The 27,974-nt window shown below is 42.7% G+C and overlaps 1 protein-coding gene across 1 annotated transcript; it reads right to left on the reverse strand.

Annotated features, from left to right (window-relative positions):
- Window positions 1–1,711: 1,711 nt before the first annotated feature.
- Aggf1 (angiogenic factor with G-patch and FHA domains 1) lies at window positions 1,712–27,974 on the reverse strand. The gene is made up of 14 exons (XM_036207013.1): window positions 27,477–27,974; window positions 24,088–24,190; window positions 23,254–23,447; window positions 22,033–22,197; window positions 21,022–21,210; window positions 17,377–17,698; window positions 16,434–16,545; window positions 16,069–16,120; window positions 10,054–10,155; window positions 8,522–8,687; window positions 7,542–7,624; window positions 5,720–5,847; window positions 4,509–4,608; window positions 1,712–2,777 (listed from the first exon to the last, which is right to left on the reverse strand). The coding sequence occupies exons 1-14, from the start codon at window positions 27,678–27,680 to the stop codon at window positions 2,577–2,579; spliced, it is 2,121 nt and encodes a 706-aa protein (XP_036062906.1). The 5' UTR covers window positions 27,681–27,974; the 3' UTR covers window positions 1,712–2,576.

Genomic DNA, 27,974 nt, shown 5'->3' on the forward strand with positions numbered 1-27,974 from the left:
CCTCATGCCTCCTGTTTTCCTTTGTTTGGGATTGCTACCTTCTGCCTGTCCCTGGGAAACATGTCCAATTAATAAATAACCTTTCACATGAAAACCAGGAAGCTTTCTGAGCGAAGCAATCGAAATCCAAGTGAAAAGGAAATGCTGTAAGCAACCCTGTTTCAAATGCTGGAAAGAAAAATCCTCCTTTTGAGGAGCGTTCCATTAGCCATTTAATACCAGAAAATGATTTCTGTTAAAGTGGATGGCTTCTTCAGTCCTCAACTGTAAATTTCTCATGTTCTGGCCAAAATTAAGATGTTAAATTGCTTAAAACTCAGCAACTTGTAGTTCAATTTAAAACAAGCACTTAAAAGCTACTACATAAATTAGCAAATCTGTACGATGTGAATCAAGTACTACTTAAAATCTGCATTTAAAACAGTTTTGTGCATAATCCAAATTGTATATAGCTCACATTTATGCTTCTAAACTAACAGATGCTCACATATGTTCTGTTTACAGATTACCAATTGGTTACACATACGTCTCTTTTGTTGTCTGACAGAGATATGTGAGATAAAATTCCAGACAGAAACAGACTTATTCAGTACATTAATAATACATAGTGAAGCCCTGAGACTTTAGATCTGCAAAATGGTTTAAGAATGCAAGTAATATATATATATATATATATTTTTTTTTTCATTTTTTTACTACTGTTTTCTAGTTTTCTATTTTCTTAGCAAAAATGCCTATGAAAAACACTTCCCGGGTTGGGGATTTAGCTCAGTGGTAGAGCCCTTGCCTAGCAAGTGCAAGGCCCTGGGTTCAATCCTCAGCTCAAAAAAAAAAAAAAAAAGAGAGAGAGAAAGAAAAACACTTCCTCCTTCAAAGTAGACTAAAGGTGGGAAATAATACAGTCATTTTACTAAGCATGTTGAAGGAGACCCACCAGGAGCAAAACCTGTTCTCAAGGCCTTACTGTTACCTACTCAGGCAACCAACACCAAAAATCAATTTTGATTTCTAGTTTAGAGGAAATAATGCAGAGCATTCCTGCTGCCTCCAAGTGGAGAGAGAGAGTGTGTGTGTGTTTAAGGGCACAAACACTATCCAAATGAGGACTCATAGGGCCAAATTCTGCCACCCTAGTCCTCTAGGGACTTGTGGATCGGTCCTTCTTCTCACCTTTAATCATACTGACTTCTCGACGCCCACCCCCACATGTCCTGTACCACTAGAGCCTCAGTTCCACGGGTAAGCTTTCATTGTGAACTGTTTCCATGACAGTGTCTCTTTCATTATCAGAATTTCCTGCACATGCTTCTGAATCTTGAAGACATTTTTTTTTTGCAGATGGGGAGCTACAGTTCATACTTACAGCCAAAAAAAGAGAGACAATTCCAGTTTTCACTTCCCAGTGAAAAGTGTAGGGTGGTAAATAAGACAGTGACCCCCAAAGGCTTTTTTTTTTTTTTTGGTTTTTCAAGACAGGGTTTCTCTATGTAGCTTTGCACCTTTCCTGGAACTCACTCTGTAGTCCAGGCTGGCCCTGAACTCACAGAGATCCGCCTGCTTCTGCCTCTGCCTCCCGAGTGCTGGGATTAATGGCCCCCAAAGGCTTTTGAACAGTGTAAGACAGCCACCCTCAGAGGCTTCTGCCTTCTGCCGTTGGTTTGCCAGTGCAAAGGGGACAATTCTGGTTGGTTGCAAATACAAAGGAGACTAATATGTTTAAATCATTTATTCAAGAAATCAAGTCTTTTAAAATGGTTTTTTGTTTTGTTTTGTTTTGTTTTTTATTGCATTTGAAGACATTTCCAACAAATGTTTGTGTTTGAAGCCTTGGCTAAATAATCCATCTGCACTAGTTGTCAGGTTTCTCTGGCACAACCCCATTGCCTGCAATGGTATTTATCAAAACTAAAAATGCTAGCACACTGAATATGCCAATACGCACCCAGTTGTCTATATCAAATATTTCATCAGCTAGGAAAAACCCAAAGGCAAATGCTGAATATATAGTACAAATCAACATTCTTCACAGAAGAAAACAGTTTGAGACTAATTTTCTATAACATGTCACCTGCTCATCAGTTGTTCAATTTACTGCAGTTATTTCAAGGATAAAATTATGCTCCACTACTCAGGGTTTCTCAACTTAAAAAAACAAAACCCTAGGTTCTAAAAGGTGTAAACAAGTATCCACATAGAATTGTTTTATAAACATCTTCTAACAGTGAACACATAGAGACAGGACAAACGTCCACTCACGTCATTAGCAGTTGTCTGAATTCTGCTCACATGGCTATTACCCTCTACAGGTGTGGGACATGACAGTACAAACAACAATCTGACAAGCTCTGCCTGTGCTCTGTGTACTTTCGTCCACTTCCTGCATGAGATCATTCCGCTCCTGCTTGAGTTAAAATGCTCTCTACAAGCTGTAAAGCACACGTCCTCATATGTGTGTGAATCAAGGGGACCATCTGAAGAGTTCCCTCCTGTTGCTGACTTTTTGAGGACCCAAGTCTACAATGACAGTTTTCAAACTCTCCTCTTTTCAAAGCTCCAGTTTTTCCTGTGACAGACCTTCATTCTGCAGACCCCTTCACCCACGGCATGGCCCCTGCTGCATCTTTCAGAGGTTTGGTTTCTGAGAAGTTTTCTGCAAACCTCTCTCTCGCTTTGTCCCAGTTTTTCTTGCTCTTATTCTGGAGAAAGTGAAGATCATCAACAGAGGACGGTTTCCCTGTCCCCAAGCCTGCATGTGTCCGTCGGAGCTGAAGCTGGATCTGTTATGAAAGTTGAACAGAGGACTTGTTTTAGAACCGAACATACCAAAACCTGCCGTGTGCCACAGCTGTGTAGACATCTGCCTGTAATTCTTTGACTTATTAAAGGCTCACCCAAAGACAACACGTCAAATACATAAATACAAACAGGAATACATGTACTATTTCCCATGGAGCTTAAGCACATTTTGTTTGCATGATCTTGACAGAGCTAAGTACAGTTGACTCTATTAAAAAAACCGTGTTCCTAAACAGCTGTGATCAAACCTTTATGCTTGTCCTTTTTAATTGTGATGAATATTCTTATCTACAAAGTTTACTCTCTGAAATAGTTACCCCAAAATGAACAACAAAAGAGCCTATTCTGTTTTATGTAAGTTTATGTTTTATTTAGGCTGCATTCACAGCTAGACTGCTCAGTCCAGACACAGGAGGGACACACCAGAATGGTCCATTCTGACCCAAAGTAAAGGCCATGAACCATTTAAACCCCCGCCCTAGCCTCACTCAAGAAATGTACAAAAGGACTAAGCCCTAAGATGGTCAGAGGAGTCCTGGGAGGCACTGGACACTGCAGGGTCTGCCTAGCATGTACAAAGCATGGGTTCGGTGTCCAGGGCTGTGCACACAGAGCCATGAAGAGAATCTGACTTCTGTTTACCTTCCCATCAGGAGGTGAAGGCCTCTCATGTTAGGAAGCTACCAGAGACCGGTGCCTTGCGTAAAGCTTAGAGCTCTATCTACAGGACCTACAGGACACCCTTGAAAATGGTTCTTCTCATCCTCCCCTTACACAAGCAATGTAACTTCAAACATGCCCAAAGACTCAGTGATAAGGCTCATACATACTCAGACTCTAATTAGAAAACTAGTCTTTCTATCACGCTCCAATGGAAAGGAGAAAACTGGCACAAATTCATGCTGTGGTCCATCTGTTTGGGTAGATATCAAGTACTACAAAGGTTACTTTATGGAAAGAGAGTTAAAGATAACCGTTGTCTCTCATCGACTCTGGGACTACAGAATTTAACGGATGCACTGTTTTCTACACATTGTTCTCTGTACTGTACATACAGAGCTCTGGGGCTCTTAAGCCTAATAGTCTCTCCAGCTAATGCAGAATCTGCCTATGTGTAAACTAACACCAACTATTCCTGCAATGTTCAGTACCAGACCAGTAAGAATGTCGTTTACAAATTTTTAAAGGGCTGGGCGGTGGTGGCGCACGCCTTTAATCCCAGCACTCTGGAGGCAGAGCCAGGTGGATCTCTGTGAGTTCAAGGCCAGCCTGGTCTCCAAAGCGAGTTCCAGGAAAAGGCACAAAGCCACACAGAGAAACCCTGTCTCGAAAAATCAAGAAAAACAAAAACAATTAAAAGGACTGAGGGTAGCTTGGTTAGAGTGCTTGCCTAACACGCTCAAGGCCCTGGGTTTTAATGCTCAACATGGTAAAGCAAACAACTTAAAGACCCATACAACTAAAAAGCACAAGAAAACCTTTGATTCAGGAAATAACACTTTTATAGTCTGGATTTAAGAAAAAAATTCTATACAAGGCTTCTCCAAAGCACAAAATATCAACCCAAACCCACATGTGTTAAGTGAGAACACACAAAGGCCTTAATCAGGTCTGTTTCGGGTTACTACTATAGCCCCGGTGCCTGGCAATGTCTGGCTTATTACTACAATGTCCAGTCAAAGAGTTTATGAACGAGAGAAAACCAGTCTTACCGGCGTTTTCATCCCTCCACCGTCCTTTCCCAGGCCCTCTCCCTCTTTCCAGCCCATCTTCTCCAGCATCTTCCGGCCTCTGTTGCTATCTGTGATTTCACTACACGAGAATTAAGATGACAACTGGTTTATAGACTTTCAAGGACATATGTACAATAAAGTCATGCACTAAAAATAACCGGTACAGCTCCTTTAGAAAATTGACAATACCCCCTAACGTGGAGGACACACACTCTCCTCTAGAGACGCTACCTGACAGAAATGCACCTAATGGCTTATGTATAAGCAAGCAAACCTAACGGTAACAAAGGATAAGGCACTCGATGTCCACACAGACCAACTGAGGCCATTCATAAAGCACGTTCTCCAGCAATGAAAACAAGCAACATCAAACAGAGCCACACCGGATGGAAGACTACAGACTGTATGAATACTGTACTGCCCATTCATTTAACATTTCAGAATCAACAAAGCTATTGCTGTCAGGACGGTGACTGACTGTGGGAAGAACAGGGCAGAGGTTAGTTAGCACAGGTCAAAGGTTAGTGACACTTTGTATCCATGAAACGTGCACTCTCACAAGGTTGAACAGTCAGCACAGAACACTATGACTCTCTCTATATATGGATGAACCAATAAAAGGGGGAAATGGAGCCTTTGTGGCCTACCTGCACTCTGTGTGATGCTTTTCTAATGAGAGACTTGAATTTGTACTTCATGACTTTCTACTTCTTTGATAATACGCCACAGGAAGCAGGCCCAGGCGCTTCTTCCTTATCTCTAATTTAAATCTACTGAAATCTTCCTACTGTCCAGCATGAGCAGCGCTCTCTTTCTAATGTGTCTGCCCTGCTGCCTGCTGCATCTACAGTCCATCGCCTGACTCCATGCACAGTAGAACATCCCTTCCACACTGTGAAGGAAGTGACCAGCAGCTGTAATTATAAATTAAACCTGGCACAAGTGCTACAGTGTGGGAACAAGGGAGAAAATCACAATTCGATCATTTTCATTTCTGCATGGAAGATTCAATCTGACTCAAACTGGAATGAAAAAAAAATGTAGCTAATTTCATACAAAATGTGGTCATATTACAGGCCTCAAAACCACATTTTTCATGTTGATTAACAAAGCCCCTTTACCATGAGAAAAGAACTACTGGGTAAGAAGACGTAACAAGGAATCTCTCAGAGGTGTCAGTCAACACTCACGAGTGAACAGATGCAGGGGCATCATCTCTCTGGAAAGTCCCTTCGCTTCCAACCTGCTCTCTGCGTTTTCCAGCTCTGTCTTTATATTTTGGATTCTTCAATGCTTTTTCATCTTCATATTCTGTATTCTTAACAGTCACAAACCATCGATTGAGAAAAAAGAAAGCAAACGAAATTGCAGTTTAGTAACCATGGCTCCACGGGACCTCTGCAGTCATGAATGAAACAGGTGGCTGTGTGAGCCGCCCATTATTAGTCATGCCATCTTCGCTCATCACAAGACAAACGACAGCACAGGGAGGTCACATGCCGAGAATCCAGTGCATTCTTCACTAACTGTCCGGGCCTTTCTGCTGTCGTATGAACTAGTGTTCATGGCTTTCTCCACAGGGAAAGGCACTTGCCATGCAGGCCTGGAGACCTGAGCCCCAGAACCCACATCAAAATGGACAAGCACCAGCTTCACAGAGCTGTCCTCTGACCTCCGTGAGGCACTGTGGATGGCATGCCCATACACATGCACACACAATAATAAGACCCGAACCCCTGGGATTGAGAGAAAAACATCTATTTCCCCCTTTCTCTAAGGCCTCCAAAGAACTACCACAGTTTGGCAGGCTCATGGTAAAGGTGCACACAGGTGTGGCAGTGGCTTCAATGGAAGGGCGTTCAGTTTATAACTTTGCTCCATTTCCTGCTCTCCTTCTCAGCACCCCTTGTGACCAGCTGCTTGGTCCTGCCGCCATGCTTGCCTTTCCCACGTTGACAGTCTCTCTGGAACTGTAAGCTAGACTAACCCTGTTCTTAAGCTGCTTTTGGTGCTAGCATTTTCTACAGCAACAGAAAGACAATTATTACACACGGCAGCACAGGCTGGCCCTGAATGAGTCACGTCATCCTCGTCATAAGCATCTCCAAGGAGACAGGGCTGAGTATGTGCTGCTCTTTACGAGTCTGTTTTTAAAATAAGCTGTTCTCTCATTTTCAGCATGCTGTCAACTCCAGGAGGAAGTCTCTCATCAGGTTTGTGACTTACAAGTGTTTCCTGGCCTATGGTTTATCTTCATATTCTTTATCCCATGGGCTGTGATTTTGGTGTTAGACACCTCAGAAATCTCTGTTTAAACTTGCATGTGAATGTGCACGTGGAGTCAGAGGTACAGACTATCAGCTGTCCTCCTCAACCGTCCTCCACCTTAGGTTTTGAGAGGGGTCAACTGACTCAAACGGACTGACTGAACAGCAGCTCCAGGGGTCCTCCTGCCCCACCTCTGCAGTGTGGCACAACATGCACTGCCACCACCCCGGGCCCTCAGATGAGTACTGGGGTCTAAACTCAGGCCCACATGCTTTCAGGCAGGGCAAGGATATTCACCAAGTGAACTATCGTCCTTTCTCTAACTCATCTTACTTCCTCATCTATTTATTTATTTTGGAGACAAGATCTTGCTATGTACCCTTGACTGGTCTGGATCTCACTCTGTAGACCAGGCTGTCCTCGAACTCACAGAGATCTGCCTGTCTCTGACTCCCGAGTGCTTTCTGTATGAGTACACGGGTCTCCTTCCGGACTCACTTTCGGTCCACACAGCTATGCAGCAGCATGCAGCATCCTCTGCCCCTTCAGCATTTTAATGAAGGTTTCTGCAAACCAGAACTGTCTACTTCAACGTAACCTACTGCATTTTTCAACTCCAACCTCAGCGGTTAAGTTATAAACACCGGAACTACAGAAATGATGTCAGTAGTCATGGAGATCGTACTTGATGATATAAAATGTGTTTAGTACACTGAACAATGGAATACTATTCAACGCTGTTACCTGCAGACCATACTTCACCCGTATTTTCTTTAGTGCTTTCCTCCTTTCCAGCTCCTTTTCCTCCTTACTTAATGCTGGACCAACTAAAAGGAAAAACTGAGTTTGAATATGATAGACTTTATAGAAAATCAATACTAAAAAATACTAGTTTATCTCAGTATATTTTCTAGTTCAAACCATTTTTCCTGGAAATTTCACAATCTTATTTTTCATTAATAGAATAAAGTTCCATTGTGTATATCACATTATTATTATGCATTTATCAGCAAGCAGAAAATATTATGTTGTGATACCTAATCAAGGACCAGAAAAAAGGACAAAATGTCACATATTCACGCTGCTATGTGAAAACTTCCCATGTGTCTATTAAGCTGGAGTGTCTGCAGGATCAGGAAGGCCCAGGGGGCCCAGGAGAGAGGGTGGAAAGCAAGGTGGAGCACACGTGATGTGAAAGAAGGGTTACAGCACACGCTGGGGGGGTAGGTGGGGGCGGGGCACAGATCTCTGTGAGTTCGAGGCCAGCCTGGGCTACAGAGCGAGTTCCAGGATAGGTGCAAAACTACACAGAGAAACCCTGTCTCAGAAGAAAGAAGGGTTCAATGTTTAAGTGTGGATGGGAGAAGAGGAAGGGGTTGGAATGTGGGTTAGCCAAACTAAGGATGTATGGAAACCCCTTCTGGAAACCCATTATTTGAAGCCAATTAAACACTACAGTTTCTAGAAGGACTTTGAGTGGAGGCAGCCCGCACGTGAGTCCTTCTCGCCTTACAGTACTACGCACTGAAGTGGGCCTTGTTTACAACACCACATCACTAGACACAAGCCGGGACATTCACCCATCTTGGCCCACATGGCAGCCACAGGAAGGGTGGGGGCGGGGCTCGGTGGTGGGGAGGGAAGGGCCACTGTGCATTTTAAACACTCAGTGAATGGAAGTGTTCTGAAAAGCATCGTGACCCCACACTCAGTGGCTCACGTACCGAAAGGCTCGTCTTTCCTGTCGAGGCGCAGGTGAGCTCTGACCTGCCCTGGCTCACAGCCATCACAGGTCTCGCTGCCAGGGTGGATGTGAAAAGACAACACAGTCTCCCCGATCCTCACCTCATCACCGTGTTCAAGGACGTAAGGGTCACTTTTAGTTTTGGGCTAGAGGAGAAATTTTTAATGAAAGAGAAATACCTGGTTACACTGTGTCTATGGTAAGAGATATCTGATGATAACAACAACAGCTCAGAAAAGGAGACACATGCACACTTTCACAACTTGGTGGATGGACTGTGAAAACATGACAATAGTGGTAGAATATGTACTTACCCTGAACCAAACTCCGGGATCAATCCCACAGTCCTTACAGTATTCCCCAAAAGCTACTTACAATTTTGATCTTATCAAAACTCACCAATTTTCTTACCCACCAGCCCACTCTGGACTTTAATCTATTAGCAAAACATATAATCAGAAGAGAGTTACATGTTAAGAGGCAACTGCCTTTCTTCTTTAAAAAAAATTTTGTCTGTATATGCACGCGTGCATATGTGCATGTGTGTGTGCGTGTGTGTATGTATGTACGTGTTGTATGTATGTACATGTGTGTATGTACGTGTGTGTGTGTGTGTGTGTGTGTGTGTATGTGTGTGTGTGTGTGTGTGTGTGTGTGTGTGTGTGTGTGTGTAAAGAGGGGTTAAGATTGCTTAGAGGCAGAGCTCAGGTGGGTGTGTAACTTGTTACATGGGCACTGGGATCACAACTCTGGTCCTCATGATTGCAGTGAGCACTCTTAACCACTGAGCCACCTCTCAGCCTTTCTTGATCTAGAACTGCTTATCGCCTCTGGGCACACCATGGCATATACAGTTCAGAGTGACTTCCAGGCACACTGTGGCATATATACTTCCTGAAGTCTAACAGAACATGACCACCTGTTCACAACCCTGCCTTCCTCCCCAGGATTGGCAGGCGGTTCCCTTCCTTCCCAGAGTTGCTTTATCAGGGTATTTGGTTTTCAGCAAATTCCCAGGTGAGCATTATTTTTTTTTTTTAAGACAAGAAAGGGGCACAGAGGGCAGGTCAGGATGCTGAATGGTCCCTCAGAGGAAGAGCATCTGCTGGATATGCAGGAGGAACCTGAGCTACATTCACAGTAGCACACAGGAAAGAGGGCCGCCAAACCTGCTTCTATGAATATTCAGTCCTGGGCCAGTGAGATGGCTCAGCTGGGAGAAATGACTCCACGAAGCTGTCTATGACCTCACATGCATGCACGTACACACACAAATATTTTTAAAACAATATGTAATATAAATAAGCTTTATGATACATTCATATTTAAACAGCAATAGAGACATAATTAGAAGCCAAAGCCCAACAGACCGACATCTACTAAATATTTTTTCTACCCTTTTCTGGAAATTTCCAACCAAGACACACATTTGGGTTTGAACTCTGATCTGAACCAAATGCCATCTATAATGAATGACCAGGAAGCAAAGGTGACCAGTACACAGTCACTCACCTGAAGAATCTGCTTCCCATTGACAACGGTCCCGTTCTGGCTGCCCTGATCCACAAGGACGTAGCTTTGCAGGTCATGGTCAAAATAAATTTCTGCGTGAAACTTCAAGAAAAGCAACCAAGAATTACACAGCACTGCATGCTCTCAGCAGAGCTGACTCCACTGTCATGCACTGGTGTGGGTCAGTCTCTCATCAATTACACAGCACTGCATGCTCTCAGCAGAGCTGACTCCACTGTCATGCACTGGTGTGGGTCAGTCTCTGATCATTTCACTGCTACTTCCCTTAATGCTTTTTCCTGAATACAAATTATTACAGTCTCTGGCAAAAATATGGAGGCTATACTTCCACCTTTAGCTATGATGAAAAATGTGTATATATCCTGCCCCTATTTTTTACAAATTTTCATTTGTAATTGAATTTTTTAAAATGTAGGTAAGATTATACCATACATACAATTTGAACATAAGCACTATCTATTTAAAATCATTATAATTCTCAATGCAAACTGACTTGAAACACTCAATTCTCAAGGAAGCAGGTTCTCCAGATCGTCAGGACACAGGACTGCCCTTCAGTCCTCTATCCTGCAGCTCTGCTTCGTGGGTTTAGCATTACACCATGTAGCTTGTCCAAGGAGAGGGCACAACTGGACTCTGTCATTCTGTTACATGAATAACCACACAGTTAGTGCTTCTAAAACTGGATATCTAGACTCTCTAGGGTGCTACTATCTTTAAGAATATTGCTGTGGTCAGGCTGGAGAGGTGGCTCAGTGGTTAAGAGCACTGGCTGCTTTTCCAGGAGACCAGAGTTTGATTCCCAGCCCCATGAGGCAGTTCATCTACACCTGAGGCTTACACACCTGTAACTCCAGTTCCAGGAAATCATCACCTTCTCCTGGCCTTTGTGCATATCAGGTACCTAAGTGACACACTCTTGTGGGATATTTGTGCACTGTGTGAAGATATATTGCTGTGACTGGTTTAATAAAGAGCTGAATGGCCAATACTAGGCAGGAGGCATAGGCAGGACTTTTTGGCAGAGAGAGGAAATAGGAGATATTCAAGGCTCAGAGGAGATGCCAACGAGACATGGAATTGGATATACACAATGAAAGAAAGGTAAAAAGCCACATGGTAAAATGTAGGTTGATTTAAACAGATTAATTTAAGTTATAAAGAGCTAGTGAGACAAACCTGAGCTAAGGCTGAGATTTCATAATTGATAATAAGTCTCCGTGTCGTTATTTATGAGCTGACAGCCCAAAGAGAACTCCGATTACAGTATACAGACATACATTCAAGTAAAACACATATGCTTTTTAAAACTAAAAAACCTGCTCTGAGCCTTTTTGTGTGTACAGTATCTGCACACAATCCAGCTGTTTCTTGGAGAAAGATATAGAACTGTCGAATCACTATAAGCAAATGTACTTAAATTAATTTTTCATTTATTTGTTTTGTATGTATGTGCGTATATGGGGTACCCTGGGTGTACATTGGGCATTTCAGGGCATGGGCGTGCCAGGGTGCATTTGTAGAGTCACAGGACCACTTGTGGGGTTGGTCTCTCCTGCCACCATGGGTTCTAGGGATCAAACTCAGGCTGTCAGGCTTGCAGCAAGCACGTTAACTTAATGAGCCATCTTGCCTTCAGCTGGTCCTCTATGCAAATTTCTAATCTTAAACTAAATAAATACCGCCATACTACTTTCCAAAATGGATGTATCAATTATATTCCCACTGTGGTGGTGCACACCTTTAATCCCAGCACTTAGGAGGCAGAGGCAGGTGGATCTCTGAGCTTGGTCTACAGAGTAAGTTCCAGGACAGCCAGGGGTACACAAAACAAAACCAAACAACCAAAAAAAAATAAAATAAAATAACACACACACACACACACACACACACACACACACACACACACACGTATATATCCTCGACCAAATCTGGTTCTTGTCAGAATTTAAAATTTCTATGACTCTACAAATGTGTAATAAAGTTTTGCCACTGATTTTGAGTTTCTCCAACGTCTACTGAAAATCTTTTTCTAAAAGGCTTCCTTTAATATTCCTAATTATGCATATGTGTGTAGGTCTGTGTGTGGGTCTGTGCAGGTGCCCAAAGTCCGAGGGGTCATGTCCCCTAGGGCTAGCGGAACAGGTGCGGTGAGTCACCTGATACAGGTGCTCAAGTCCTCTAACACCTTGTGCCCCTAACTGCTGAGCCGCCTCTCCAGTCCCGAGAACCTTGGCTTAGTATTTACTAGCCACTTGAGCTCCTCTGCCTGTCTTATCAAGACTCTCCAGGGTAACTTTAGAAAAGTGTTCAATGGTTTCAAGTCTTTTCACACTGCCAGATCTTATTCCAAAAACACTCTTCTAAACTGTGCTTCCAATAGGAATCATTTTTAATACATGTGAATAAAAACTCAATGTTGGCTATCGAAAGCCGCTGGTAGCGAAAGTCCGTGAGAGGATACAGCAATGACAACTGGAGTTCAGAAGGTCAACTATCAGAACCAAGGGTTCTGTTAGAGGAAACCATCATGCAAGGCATTATGGGATTACTGCCTTTTCAATGAACTGACTGTTTCTTGTTATAAACTTCTTGTGCAACAACAGCCATGATTCTCCCCATTTACTGTGCATCTCCATGTTATGTGTACATGTGATCTCACAGTTGCATCTCAATAGTGGGCACAACTTTCCCTATACATTTGGGGTAATTGGACAGCTGTCCCCAGCTGTGTTTATTGTTCATTAACATAAATCTGGCCAGGGCCACTTTCCAGACAAAAGTATTTTAGCAAAGATACTTTTTTTTGGACAAAACTGCACATAAACATTAGCTCATCTCACAGATAAGAGAAAATAACCACTAACAATTAAATCCTCAACCCCTTACCTTCACCCCAGGTTACTTACACAAGACCCTAACTTAAGAGATTTACTGCTCACATTCCTGGGATGATGTTTGAGCCATTTGCTAGTTACTGAGTTAAGGCAGTTACTTCCCACTGACTGAAGGAGATTGCCTCCAAGGCCAGGCAGGTGATAGGTGCCAAGCTTCTTCCTTGTGCAAATTCAGTTTTTATTCCTCCTCAGCCAGGTGCTGTTCCTAGATTTTCTCCTCAGCAATTACTCTGAGTGAAAGTGCTTTTACTAACCAAAAACTACACGCTCTGACACAGGTTGCTTAGCCACCTAACATACGTCCCCCTCCCTATCAGAAAGCAGCGGCAGCCGGGATGATCGGGAAAAGTGTCACCAAAGAGAGTTTACTTCCTTGTGACTCACTGACCCCTAACATTCTACCTAGCCATTTCTAGACTATAGTTTGAGCACATAAATTCCCTAATTGATCTTAGCCTTTAGTTGGCCCTACCAGAGGACTCCCCTTTAGTCACTCCCCTTTGGGGTTGTAATTGGAAGCTGACAATTATTGCTTTATGTGTGGGTCCTTATCACCTCTCTCTGCGACCGTGAAAACTTCAAGCCTCGCATTGCTTTACCAAAGAATTACTGTGTGGGTATATAAACTGGTTCTCTGAGAGCACGGGGAGGATGGATGGAGGAGAACAAAGATGAGGACGGAGATGGAAAGAACGAGGTAGACATAAGAGAACAGCAGGAGGGACCGAGAGGAGCTAATTAAGGGAACAGAAAAGAAACTGTGCAGATAGAATTGACCTAGAAGAATAAAGTGAATGGACTAGAGAACCCAGTGTGCTTAGATTCATTTGCTATCCCTCAGATTAGTGTCCTCAGCCACTTGTAGCATCTGTTCTGAACCCTGATAAAAATCCTCTCAAGGCGGGCACTTGGGGGGAAGTCGTTAGTTGGCTTCACATTTGTATTGTGTATATTGCTCTAAAGAGTAGATGGCTTTTCACGTTAGCCATGACACTCTCTCCAAGGTGAACAGACTGTTTCTTTGACTCACTGCTCTACTGACATCACAATGGGGTTAGAGAAAATACATTTGTAAAATGTAAATACATCCTGTCATAGTTTTGTGGTGGCCATCATTGTCTGCCTTTTTAATGTGTTTAACTCATACATAAGCTTCAAACTGAGTCAAAATGACCTCTGTGTGAATTTTACTATTTTTCTTAAAACTCATAAAGCCTTCTTTTCAATGCTCAAGTATTTGTTTCTGTTTTCTTTCATGGTAAATTGAAAGATTTTAGAATGACTATACAGATTTCATCTACCTGGGAATAAGTAGTATGTGCTATCAGCTTCATATTTCCTAGATTATCTACCTACTAGAGAATGTCACTTTAACACCAAACAAAAGCAAGAAACTGAGCACACAGCTACCTGCATTTCTGCCTAGCTGAGAGGTGGGAAAGGGATTCTTTACAGGAAAGTCACAGGGTGGACTTTGGAGACACAAAGTAAATGATCAGGGTAGATGAGGAGGGTTTCCTGCTTCTAAATGAGTATGCAGGGGAAGCCTTTCCGAATAATAACAGGAAATAATTCCATTCTTTTGTGTAAGATTTTTAAGACAGGGTTTCTCTTTGTAGCCCTGGCTGTCCTGGACCGCACTATGAAGACCAGGCTGGCCTCGAACTCACAGAGATCCGCCTGCCTCTGCCTCCCAAGTGCTGGGATTAAAGGTGTGCACCACCACCACCCAGCATAAATTCCATTTTTAATACACAAAACTCCTAGGACATCTCTGTAAGGCTCACATTACTCCATTAAGTAAAAATAAAGTTGGGAGTTGTAGGGGTAGATGCCTGCCCACTATTCACACAGCTGTGGTTTCAATTTTCAACACTTCCAGAGAGACAGTAAAAACGGAACTAGAAACGCACAGCATGAAGAACGTCCCAGAAGCTAACCCTTCCCCTCTGTTTTAAAGCTGCAATTGGTTGTTGCAAAACTCAGCTTTTTGTTGTTACAACATGAAGCCACTGAAAGTCTGAGAAAAGGGGAAACGGAGTCCTGAGGTAGAAAAGGCTAGATTGTCCGTGGGTGGTAAAACATCTGAATTCAAAGCAACTGCTTGGAATAGGGGTTGGATTTCTCTTTCAATTGAAACAAAACGTAGCATATTTACTTCACTCAATAGATGTGTTAACTTTTCACTATTTACTATTTATTACGTTAAATTAAATCCATGTTTTGTAACTCCTGCTTCAGACATAAAAAGGACATAATTAACCAGGTGTGGTGATACACACCTATGTTCCCACTAATTCAGGAAGCTGAGGCCAGATTACCTGGGCAGCCTAGGAACAAGGGGAGGAAGACCTTGTCACAAAACAAAACACAACAAAAATCCTGGCCAGGCATGGGGACCCCTGCCTACATATATAGTACTTAGGTAGATGTAGGAGGATCAGGAGTTTAAGGCTAGACTCTGCTACTTAGTGAGTTTGAGGCTGGCCTGGGCTACAAGAGACCCTGCTTTAAACCAAACCCAAAAGCCCCATAATTTTTAAACTGCGATAAAGAATCTTTTTCTCGGGCTGGAGAGATGGCTCAGAGGTTAAGAACACTGACTACTCTTCCAAAGGTCCTGAGTTCAACTCCCAGCAACCACATGGTGGCTCATAACCACCTGTAATGAGATCTGGTGCCCTCTTCTGGTCTGCAGGGATATGTGCAGACAGAATACTGTATACATAATAAATAAATAAATCTTAAAAAAAAAAAAAGAATCTTTTTCTCAAACGTTGCAAGAAACAAATAGGTACTTCCTTCGTGAGTATTACTACACTATTAACCTTCTTATTAAATAGAAGTCAAGTTTTCTACTCAAATTTTGGGTTCCTTTTGTGTTTTGTTTCTCTATATAAGAAGATCTTGTTATGTAGCCTAGGCTGATTCAGAACTCACTATGTACAAGGCTGTTCCCAAACTCTTAGCTTACCAAGCACTGGAATACAAGCTAAGGACATGAGCACAAACACACACACACACACACACACACACACACACACACACACACACGGCTTTTCCCCTCTAGGGCTATCACTGAGGGGAATGGTCTTACCTTACTGACACCAACTTCAGGGATTCTGAGAGTATGCTCCATATCCTTTTCTCTGCAACAGTAAGCAACGTGACTTTAGTGATTGGGGAACACGGAGAAACACAGCAGTGACAATGACAGGGTGGGTATGTTTTTACAAGATGTTGAAATGGAGGTCTCGCACAGCACTTCTAGCTGTGGATTGCCCTCACTGACACACTCGAGTTTGCATGCTTCCACACAGTGTTTGTTTACATCAGTTTCTAGTGTAACTGTGCTTTCTTATGATAGAAGATCCTGTTTTCGTCTTTTTTGTTTCCAGAGCACACAGAACAATACTGCTCATCCACCATTTTGAAATACACAACCTTATGAAGCATCCTTACCTCCCAATGGTGGCTGGGTTGACAGCTGTGATGATGAACAGTGAGCCCGTCTGTAACACTGGAGATCTAATAACAATCACACGAATACAGGGGGGCCAAATCTTTTCTTCATCTACCAAGACAAGAGGTGGGCAAACATTCATTTAAGCGCTATGAAAATTAATTTTTCATTGAGAGGTTGGTTGTGTATACCTTTAACCCCAGCACTAGGGAAGCAGAGACAGGTGGATCTGAGTTTGAGGGCAGCCTGGTTTACAGAGCAAGTTCCAGGAAAGCCAGGGCTACACAAAGAAACTCTACCTCACAAAAAACAAAAAACAAAAAAAAAAAAAAAAAAAAAAAGAAGAAAATTAATTTTCACACAGATAACTAAAATTTCACTGGTCAGAACTCATAGTAGACTATGGCCCAGCACAGGTTCAGGTCCTGGGTTCAATACCCAGTATAGCAACAAACAAAAACTACTTAAATTCTGCTGTGTCTGTGTGTGTGTGTGTGTGTGTGTGTGTGTGTGTACATATATATGTGTGTATATATATATGATTTATTATTATGACTATTATTAGAGAACAAATTTAACTCATTTACTGGAATTATAAAATAGTGTTTGCATCTCCCTATCAAGTTAAAATGTTAGAATGACCCTAATACCTATGCAAGTGACTTCATGAGCTCTGCTTTTAACAGCAATTACTTTTTCCTGTTCGACTACAAAAGCCCATCATAAAGAGCCAGCCTTAGCATACATTAGACTGAGAGAGTTTACTTTTCTGTCTAATGGTGATTGTCTTCTCATGACCTGCCTTCTGAGAACTGTCACGGACGTTCTTACAATCTCCGGTGTCAAGGAAATGACCAGTGTGCCTGCCTGTCAGTCCTCCACTCAGCTGGCTCTCAGCAGTCCTGCCCTGCGGTGACCGGAGTGCACTGTTTTCTCACGTACCTTCACCCTCCGGCTCTTCCGCGGACTCCTCGTGCGCACTGGTACTATCTTCACCGTAACTACCCTCGCTCTGAGAGTCTGTGATCTCACCTTCCTCTGGCTCACTCTCACTCTCTCTAACTTTCTCATCCTTGGATGAGGCCGAGTTATCATCACCAGGAGACTCTCCAGTGTCTCCACTAACTGCAACAGTGGGCCGTAAGGGACTACTTCTGTGGGGAGCGTCTATTCTGGCCTTCTTTTTCAGATTGGCAGAACTGTCTTCCTCACTGCAGTTTATAAATTCAACGCTGCAGACTTTCTGGTCTTCTGAACTCAAATCCTAGACAGAGGAAAGCAGGAAATAAGTGAGTGACGACATCCCCATCATACAGCACTGTATGAAATCCCATTGATTCAGGGAGGATGCAGGACAGCAGCAGAGCAGGAATCTGTACCTGCTGATCCTGCTTCATGACACTATTACTCTTAGAACATGACATTCCGTATTGATACCCAGCAAAGCATCACATGGGACCAATATCCAAGTGCTAGATGCTCCACAGCCCTCCATTTATTCGCAAGGAAGGCCCCAATATTCCCAGCCCAGGCCCCCTCACCTATTATGTGGCTTATGTAATAGCCTGTAAGAAAGCTATATAATAAAAATTACAATGTAACTCCTATTTATACTTTTAAATTTTGTAACAGTCATATTTAAAAACTTAAAAAGATGTATATTCATTTTGTAATAAGACTTCAAAATCTTGTACATACAGAATGTCCTCCTCTATAGGACCTTCACTTCGTCCACAGTCACATGCGGCTAGTGGCTCCCTTATTGAACGGAGTGAAACTAGAGTGTATCAACTCCAACGGTCTGAGTTTTTAAATAAGACAACATAAATAAAACACAGAAATATTTTAGTAAACAACACGTCTTGGGTTCAATTTGCAGTACACATGACTTTAAATAATCAATATTATCAAAACTGAGGTTTTGCCAAAACCAAACATTTTAGAGTTAGCTGCACTGAAAACGCACCGTTTAAAATACAAATGAGCTATTCATGTGCCTTTAATTCTAAAAGTTCAACCTGTCTACCATAGACCTTTTGTTACTAATTTTGGTATGCTTTATGAAAAATGAACAAACTATTTTTAATTAACAAATTAAAAGTATGTATTTGTATTAAGCACATTTGAAACTCTGTATAGAATGAATGACCAAATCAAGCCAATGAACATGTGCATTACGTGCTTTTTGGGGTCGTAACAAAACTTTATTCTCATAGTGACTTTCAAAGAATATATAATACACGGAACAGGGATATAGCTCAGCAGTGAGATGTGTGAGTAATATGCACAAGGTCCTGGGTTCAATTTGCAGTACACATGACAAACAACACCATCACTGACTACAGGCCCCGTTCTGCACAGCAGACACTATATTGTTTAAACTGAGAAGAGGCACAGAGTAATTGCTCTTTTCCCTTTGGGATGTGACACTCCATTCCTCTTTCTGCCATGACACATGTAACAAGTGAGTTCACATGTAACTTAATAAAACAGGAGAGCATATTTTGAACAGCAGCATGAACAGAGTTTGGAGACAGGCTGAATATCTGCAGTGTGATTAACTATATACACTCTCAGCAATACAAACCCACCAAGGGAAAAACAAGGGCAAGGAGCTCAAAAGCTATGAGGAGCTTTACGGGCCATGTAAATTCGATCAAAAGTGTCTCCTTAACTCTGTCTACACTTTGAAAAGCACGTTCCAGTCTTCCATTTATCATCATCATCACCCCTTTTTGGAAGAAAGAAAATAATGAAATTGTTGGAGGTGCTTTTGATAAGGGATTTCCTGGTATAGGGTCTTAGAAAGGGTCCTTACATGTGGACAATGAAACACATCTGTGTGTCTGTGTGTCTGTGTATAGAAATAGTTTCCCAATGCCTAGCCCTGTTGCGTTCCTTCCACACATCCTCATCTGTAAGAAGTGGGCTCAAGAGTATCTTAAAGGAAGGGCAGTAATTGGATGCTTTTCAGCTACCTCTCACATCCTCTTCCTGCTAGGAAGAGGGCTTTTTCAATCCTGCCCTTCAAAGTTTAGACTCTAGTAATGGGAACAAGTCACTACAATGGAGATTCCCAAAGTGGTTCTTAGTCGTTCACTAACATACTTTTCTATTCCAGGGAGAAAACACATCAAGGACAGACAATAAGCCCAACAGAATCTTAATTCCAAGTGTTGATAGAATTTATTATTTTAAGTAAATTTCTTTGGGTTAAGAAAAAAAAAGAGATAAAGTTTCCAAAGCACACAATTCAAACAATGTCAGTACAGCCAACACGCTTGTTGCCACACAGCACCTACCTCAGCCGTTCAGGGAGCAGAAATAAGAGAAGCGCTGGACTAACATGCTAATCACCATGGTAGCCTAAGAGATTTTAAAATTCCCTTCAGTCTTCATATATAATTTTACTTCCCTTTACATGTTCTTTTTGTTTGTTTTGTTTTGTTTTGTTTTGATGTTTTCAAGGTAGGGTTTCTCTGTGTATCCCTGGCTGTCCTGGAACTCACTCTGTAGAACAGGCTGGCCTCGAACTCATAGAGATCTGCCTGCCTCTGCCTCCTGAGTGCTGGGTTAAAGGTGTGTACCACCACTGCCCAGCTATGTCATCATGTTCTGAATGAACCAAAGTCTCACTCCATTAGACTTAAATTTTTTCCACACCTGACATGATTTCTGAAATGCCAAGGATCAAGCCCAGGGCCTTGCATATGTAACATAAGCTCTCCAATACTAAGGTACATACCAGGTCCTTCCCCCCCCCCCATTTCTTATACATATGGCTGTGTTAATTATGCAAAGAAATTGTCTTTTGTTTTGATTTTGAAATATAAATTACTAGAATTATGTTCTCCACCTAAGGAAAATAAACCATCTTTATGGTTATTGATAAAGTCAACCTCTTCCCCAAAACAAAACTAAACTGAAACAACAGATGGCTCAGCACTTACAAGAGCTTGCAGTGGCCCCAAGTGTCCTTCCCAGCACCTACATCCACTCATAACCAACTATTAACTCCAGCTCCAGAGAACCTGGTCCCTTCCTCTGGCCTCTGCATACACAGGCATGCCCATTTGTGCGCACGTGCATATGCGCGCGCGCGCACACACACATAGACACACACACACACACACACAATGTACATTTAAATACAGAAACAAGAAATCATTTAAAACAAAACAAAAAACCCTTTCAACCCTAAAATGTACCTCATTCCATATTTACCAAAAATGCATTTTTAAGTTTGCAGTTTAATAGGTGAGAAATTACTTGATGAAGAATATTGAATCTGTGCCAATATGCAAATTGTTTTTCTTCTGTGAATGAGAAACCATACAATAAACAATGTAAACCATTTCATATATCGTAAAGCTATTGCCTTCAAATTTACAAAATACCTACTTCTAGTGACTGAGTTTGAGAAAAAATATCTGTTTCATTGAAATCTTCCTTAGTTTTTAGACTCTCATACCTTAATGGATATTTAAAATACAAAGATAAAGACTGATTTTCTTTTTCTTCAGAATGATGTTTACATCATTTAATGATACTAAGACACTGTAAAATTAAAAATTACGAAAGCGTTACCTTTTCACCATTTGCTGCACAAAGACCTGGCTCCTTTCTTCTCCTCTTCAGTTTTTTATCTTTGCTCAGTTTTGCGCTAGAGGTCTGGTAAGGCTGTAAATCTACTCGAGAATGAAATTGGTATCGACCACTTTCCACATCACAGTAGTAATAAATCCCAGTGGAAGGATCATAGTACAGTTGGTTTTCCTTTCAAAGTCAAAAACATAAGTTTTATTCATGTATAATGACACAAAACAGAAAAATACACAAAATTGTCAAATATATTCCAATACAGTGAATACGTTTGTTTTACTAACTACAGTATTTTCACAAGATAGTGAATTTGAAAAAAATAGCTTTAAATACTCAAAAATATTTTATCATTTAGGGTCTGTTCTGTTTTCCTGGTGAGAAAGAAATTAATCTCAATTGCATCAAGTGACTGCCATTGTTTATGGTGTTTGGCTTTAAGGAAGAGCAATTCCATATGGTTCAACTGACCACAGTAACAACAAGGTGGAAGAAGCTGTTTTGAAGGCATGAAAACTAAGACACAGACCAGAGGGCTGCAAACGAAGTCAGTGTCCTGGTGCGAAAACCCAAACCTCTAACACTACGAGAAAATCTTGACTTTCAGTGTTTAATAATAAAACTAAGGAAATTTGGGGCGGGTGGCTAAAGCGTAAGCAACTGGTAAACAACCAGCTTCATTCATTTTCTATTTCTTTCTTATTAGAAAATTGGAGGTGCAAGTTCAGAAGATGGAGGAAAATGAGCAAGGGGAATGAAACACTGAGAAACAGAAATCCCTGAAATGAAGGGTAGCTCCAGTTATAGTCAACCAATTTTTTAAAAAACGACCACAGACTCCATCATTAACAGACAAGACCGTGGGAAGAAAGAAGTTCAGGATGGAAGCCCACTCATCAGCCCTCAAGCATCATTTTTAAATGCCAATTCTTACTTTTTTCCTTCAGCCTGGGCTGATACTGCAACAGTGCGGCATTAAAAGTACAAAAAGACACTTACAGAATCATAATAGAAACCAGTGCTGTGGTCAAAATACAATCCCGTGTTCTCGTCATACGTAAAGCCGGTCTGCGACACAGCGGCTTCGGCGGCGGCTCGCAAGCTTTCGGCGAGCGAGGCCCCTTCCAAGGCGGCGCCCTCGGCTGCCAAGGCGGACGCACTCTCCTGTGGACACAGATCAGCCAAGGGACGCTAGCAAGCCTCAAAGGGCCAGCCAGGACTTAGAGCGCTGTTTCAGTGTGTTTCCCGTTCGTAATGGAAACACACGGTCAGAAGTTACAATCTGAACCATTTTCAAAAACGTTGTCAAGGGTTTTTCAATTTAACCCTGGCTCTGAGTTTTTTCTCTTTGTTGATTTTGCTGTCCTGGGAGGTCAGAGAAAACGTGTGGTCTCGGTTCTCTCCTTCTGCCTTTAAGGAGGTTCCAGGGTTAAGAACTGAACTCAGTGGGGCTGGAGAGATGGCTCAGGGGTTAAGTGCACCCCTCTGCTCTTCCAGAGGTCCTGAGTTCAATTCCCAGCACCCACATGGTGGCTCACAACCATCCGTAATGTATACATAATAAATAAATAAATCTTAAAAAAAAAGAACCAAACAGATGAACAGCCAGGCGGTGGTGGCACACGCCTGTAATCTCAGCACTCGGGAGGCAGAGGCAGAGGCAGGTGGATCTCTGTGAGTTCGAGGCCAGCCTAGTCTACAAAGCTAGTCCAGGACAGGCTCCAAAGCTACAGGGAAACCCTGTCTCGAAAAAACAAAAAACAAACAAAAACAAAAACAAAAAAAACCCCTGAACTTAGGCTGCCAGGCTTGTATTAACAAGCACCTTAACCTCCTGGGTCATCCTCCTGAGCTCCAAGGTTTATGGACTGAGTTAAAATAGACTGACAACTAGTCCTTTAGTTCATGTAATCATAAACACAAAAATAGTCACAACTATAAATACATTCCTAGTTCTTTTTTTTTGAAATTGTAGCTGAATGTATTGATACAAACCAATACCCAGGAGGCTGAGGCAGGACAACTTGAGTTCAGGGGTTCAAGGCCAACCTGAGCAACAAAGAAAAACTTTTATTTCAAAAGACAAAACAAAACTGATACTCTTTGCATAATCATAAATAAGACTATTTATAACTCCTATGTGCATTGTAGTGTGTATCAAGGAATCCCGTCTTTGTCTATAATGGCAATTTAAGTTTAAATTCCTGGGCCTTTTATTACCTGTGAGTCAGAGGTGAAGTGGTCCTCTTGTCCACATTTAACACATTCTGTTCCATCAGGACCAGCATAACTATCACTGTCTACTTGTGACTCGTCTTTAGTAGGAGCTTGAACATACTGACTCTGCTGTGCAGACAGTTCTGTCTCTTTACGGGGAAGACTATCATCATTATAATATGTCTGATAATAATAATCTGTAGAAAAAAGAAAGACACAGCTGATAGATGCGTGGAAGAAGTTCCATTGTTAATTGTAAACCCTGAGTGGCAAACACGAAAATAGCACCCACTGAAACCCTGAGTATCAAACGCAAAACAGCATCTATTAAATCTGGCCACAAGGCCAAGACCAGATTTAAAAAAAGAAAAGAAAGAAGAAAGCAAAAGCAAAAACAAAAACAAAAAAAGAAGGTGACTTACTGACTTATAGAATTATTAAGTATGATCAGTGAGGTGGGGTAAAGGGGATTTTCCCAGTGTTAGAGAGCCTGAGGTAGAAAGTTGATACAAATGAAGCCAACCTGGGCTAGCTACCAAGCAAGTCCCAGGCTAGCTCTAGCTCCAAACTGAGAACCTAACTCAAGCAACAAGAACAGAATACTTAGTACAGCACTGAAAACATACACAAACATTAAAGAAATTACAAAGATAATACATTTCTATTTTGCCACCCATAAATTGACAAAAAGAAAAATAACCAAGTGATGTAGAAAGAAATCAATATTATTAGATTCTTCATATTTATGTATTTTGTCTTTTATTTGTAAAGAAACACCGCTTGAGCAAGTATGAATGTTCTAAGGGTACTAGTGCATGCCCACTAGACACGGAATACCTGAAATTGACCACGGAGCTTGGTCCTCTGTCTGTACTTCTACATCCGACTTCGTATTACCTTCTTTTCTCCCACAATGCAGTATTTTACTGAGTTCTTCTACCTGAGGGGAAACAAAGCTTTAGGAAAAATAGACCACAAAGCAATCCAATGATACACACAGCACTCCCTATCATTCTCATGACACTGTGAGGCATTTTTCTTAGTAGGACTTTTAGACCTGTGCCCAAAGCAGCCAGTTCCTTTTCAGAAACCCTACAACTAACTGTTCACAAGCTCAGGCTTCGCTTTTGGCTTTCCTCATCTCCATCACCCCCGCTTTCTCCTTCCTTTTTAACACAGATCTCTTTATTTTGCACAGCAGGCTGATAGTGAACTCGCAAGCTCAAATAATCTTCTTGCTTCAACCTCCCAGATAGACAACCTGTGCATGCCACTGTGACCCATTCAGGGATGTTTTCGTATTCCTAGGAAAACTCCCAAATCATAGTTGGGCATGGTGGTGCACACCTTTCATTCCAGCAAGTGATTGATGTAGCCAGACAGGTGAGACCAGCCTGTCTAAAACAACAAAACAAAACAAAACAAAACAAGGGAAACCATTCAAAATACCCCTCCAAAAATCTATCAACGGAGCTCAGTGGCGGACACTTGCCCAGTGATCATAAGGTCCTAGGCTCAGTCTCCAGTACTGTAGAAAGAAAAGCCCAACTACATACAGTTCAAATACAGGCAAGTTCTACCCCTAGCATGGACAAAAACAAAACAAAAGGTTTATTCTCATAGTCTCAAAGGCCGACAGCTCTTGCTTTAAAATGACACGTGTCCACCTGAACTGAATCTTCTACCACCACATGCTAACTAGGAGTTATCTACTTAAATATAGCAATGCTATTTATATGTGCTATGTACTGTCTCCTCTCTGCTCTTATCACTGAATAACTACAGGAGAATGGACCAGACAACTCAACAGAGGTGGCATCATCGTTCCTCTGTGTGCTCTGTGCACTGAGGCACCAAAGAAAGATGCTGTGCAGGCCAGGGCAACAGGGTGGACGTGCCCACGAGTGGACAAGAACTGCCTCAGTCCAGGTACCTCACCTCAGTCTGACAGGATCCCCATTTGTGCTTTACAAAAGAAAACAATGAAAAAGCTTCTAAATATTTAAGCTTAAACCCAGAAAAGCAAGCTTAAACCCAGAAAAGGCCACGAGAGTAGTTACATACAGGTTTACCTAGGCACTCTATGAATCGAGAGGTCTGCTCTTACTACCAGGATTGGAACCAGGCCGAGAAAACAAAGTAGCGAAAAGTGTTCAGAGGCACTGGTTCTCAGATTCATCCCTCATTCACTCCTGACCCTAGGAGGCAGAGAGCCTTGCCCTGGTGCAGACTGCCGCCATTGCTGCTATCAACTGGAATACTTAGTGTCTACCACATTTACACAGGAACTTTGAGTAACATCATATTTACACAGCCTTACCAAATTAGTTGTCCTGATGTCAATGTTACACATGAAATAGCTTAAGAGACAAAGTAACTTGCAAAAGGCTTGTGAATCCCCAAACCAGTACATAGTATGGCTTTCTATTAGGTCATCCTCTATTTACTGCTCCAAAGAAAACTTATTCAAAGATTTGGGATGACAGATAACCACACTCCACCCTCCTAGTAGGGAGTGCTGACTAGAAGGTAGTTAGAACTATCAGCAAAACGCAAGACTTTCTCTACTTTTAGGCTATTATTATTACCACTATTATTATTTAACTGGGGGAGGGAGGTGTTGGGAATCCAACCCAGGGTTTTCTGCTTACAAGCACTCTCCTAATGACTTCCACTGTTTCTGTCTCTCTTTCTTTCTCTCTCTCTCTCTCTCCCTCTCTCTCTCTCTCTCTCTCTCTCTCTCTCTCTCTCTCTCCCTCCCTGTCTCTCTCTCTCTCTCTCTCTCACTCGTCTCTCTACACTGCCCAAAAGAGCCTAAAACTTCTAGGCTACAAATGTAACTCTAAACAATGGGTACAGAAGTCATTTCCACCCAGCAGTTATTTTCTGAGCTCGTTTAGGAATAGTATTATCAGGGACTGGAGAGAGAGTGGATTAGTGGTTAGGAACACTTGTTGTTAAACCCACAAAGTCCTGAGTTTGTTTCCCAGCACCACAGAATAAGCTGGCTTGGTCTCCAAGATATCTGTAACCCCAGAACTGTGGGTGGTGGAGCCAGGAGGATCCCCGAGGATTGTGTGCTGCCAGACTAGCAAAAAATAAAAGTCAGGTCCTGGTACAGGAAGAGACCCTCTCTTGAAGGAATAAGAACAAGAGGCCACCTATTGTCTCTCTCTGGCCTCCATGTGCACACAGGTAGGAATATACCAAACACACACACATACACACACACACACTCCACAAGTATGGCAACGTTTGATGACATTTCAGTATCTAGCCTGGAGATGTAGTTTTATTAACCATTAAACTGAAATTAAGTATCTGGAAATAACTTGTTAGGATAAAATGCAACTATTCAATGGTCAAACTAAAAATGTATAATTTTTTAAGCATCACTGTCTAGTATTTATCCTTACTATGTATTATGAAAATGAAACACACTCCTAGTTATCTGTAAGAAAGACAGGTTTACCTCTCTACAAGTGATCTCAAGAGGATATCTCTGACCACCCTACACATGGAGTATGTTCAATAATGTGAAAAATTGTGTTCTTGGTTTTAACCTTCTCTGCTGCATGCTATTATCAGCCAGATCTCATAAGCAACTGAGGTGCTCAAGATGTGAGATGGGATTCTAAGTTCAGCCTTAAGCAAACTCAAAAGGCTGGAGTGGGTATTGTTTTGTGCCTAAAATCCCAGCCTTGGGGGATGAGACCGGATTACCACGAATTTGGGTCAATCTTGGTCGGTCTACATTCTGAGATCTAAGCCAGGCTGACTACAGAGTGAAATTCCGTGTCGAAAATCCCAAATCGGAGTGGGTAAGCCCACAATCCCAGCACTTGGGAAGTGGAGGCAGAGGATTGAAAAGTTGAACTTCAAGGTCATCCTCCTTTACACAGCGAGTTCAAGGCCCAAGTGAGCCTTGGTCTCAACCAAAACAACTCAAACATGACCTAGAAGAAAAATAAATAAACGCGCCCATTGCCAGTGGGACTGGAAATCAAGACCATGAAGCCCATGCTGGAGTTCATCCACGCCTGCCCCGAGACAGTTTGTCCACACCAACTGGCTTGCACTGTTCAGCTGGCTCCAAAGGCACTGGGGGGTGAGGGAGGGGTTCTTTAACATCTCTAGGCTTTATTGATTTCAAAGACTCCATGGAGAAGCTCTGGCTCCAGCCGGGGAGGCACTGGCGGGGCTCGGGGCTGAGGCGGACCGCGCACCTGCGTGCGGAGTTCCTGGTTATTGCTCTCGGCGCTCTGGTACAGCCGCTCCGTGTGATGCAGCAGCTTCTCCACCTCCCGCACGTGCCGCTTGCAGCTCCGCAGCTCGCGCTCCAACTTCTCCACCTTCCGCCGTAGCTGCGCCAGCTCCGGCTCGGGAGAGGCGGGCGGCGACGAGGGCGGCGACGGCTCCTCGGAGGCCATGCGGCCGTGAGCGCGGGGCCCGCGGGGCTGCTCACGCCGACACGGGTGATCGCCGGCCCAGGGGCCACGGGAACGCGCGGGCTGCGAGAGGCGGCCTCACGCCCGGCCTGCCGCGACGGGCCCCGGCCATGTCTCCCCGAAGTCGGCGAACGGGGCAACAAGCGAGGGGACGAAGCTGAGCCCGCCCGGCTGGGAGCTCGGACACCCTTCCTGGTGACAGCCTCGGAGAAGCCGGGAGAGCGGAGCTCTACCGGGACTGGAGAACCAAGCCGAAGCGCTCTAGTTCCGGGCTGA

The sequence above is a fragment of the Onychomys torridus genome, chromosome 15 (genome assembly GCF_903995425.1).
Source record: "Onychomys torridus chromosome 15, mOncTor1.1, whole genome shotgun sequence".
Classification (NCBI taxonomy): domain Eukaryota; kingdom Metazoa; phylum Chordata; class Mammalia; order Rodentia; family Cricetidae; genus Onychomys; species Onychomys torridus.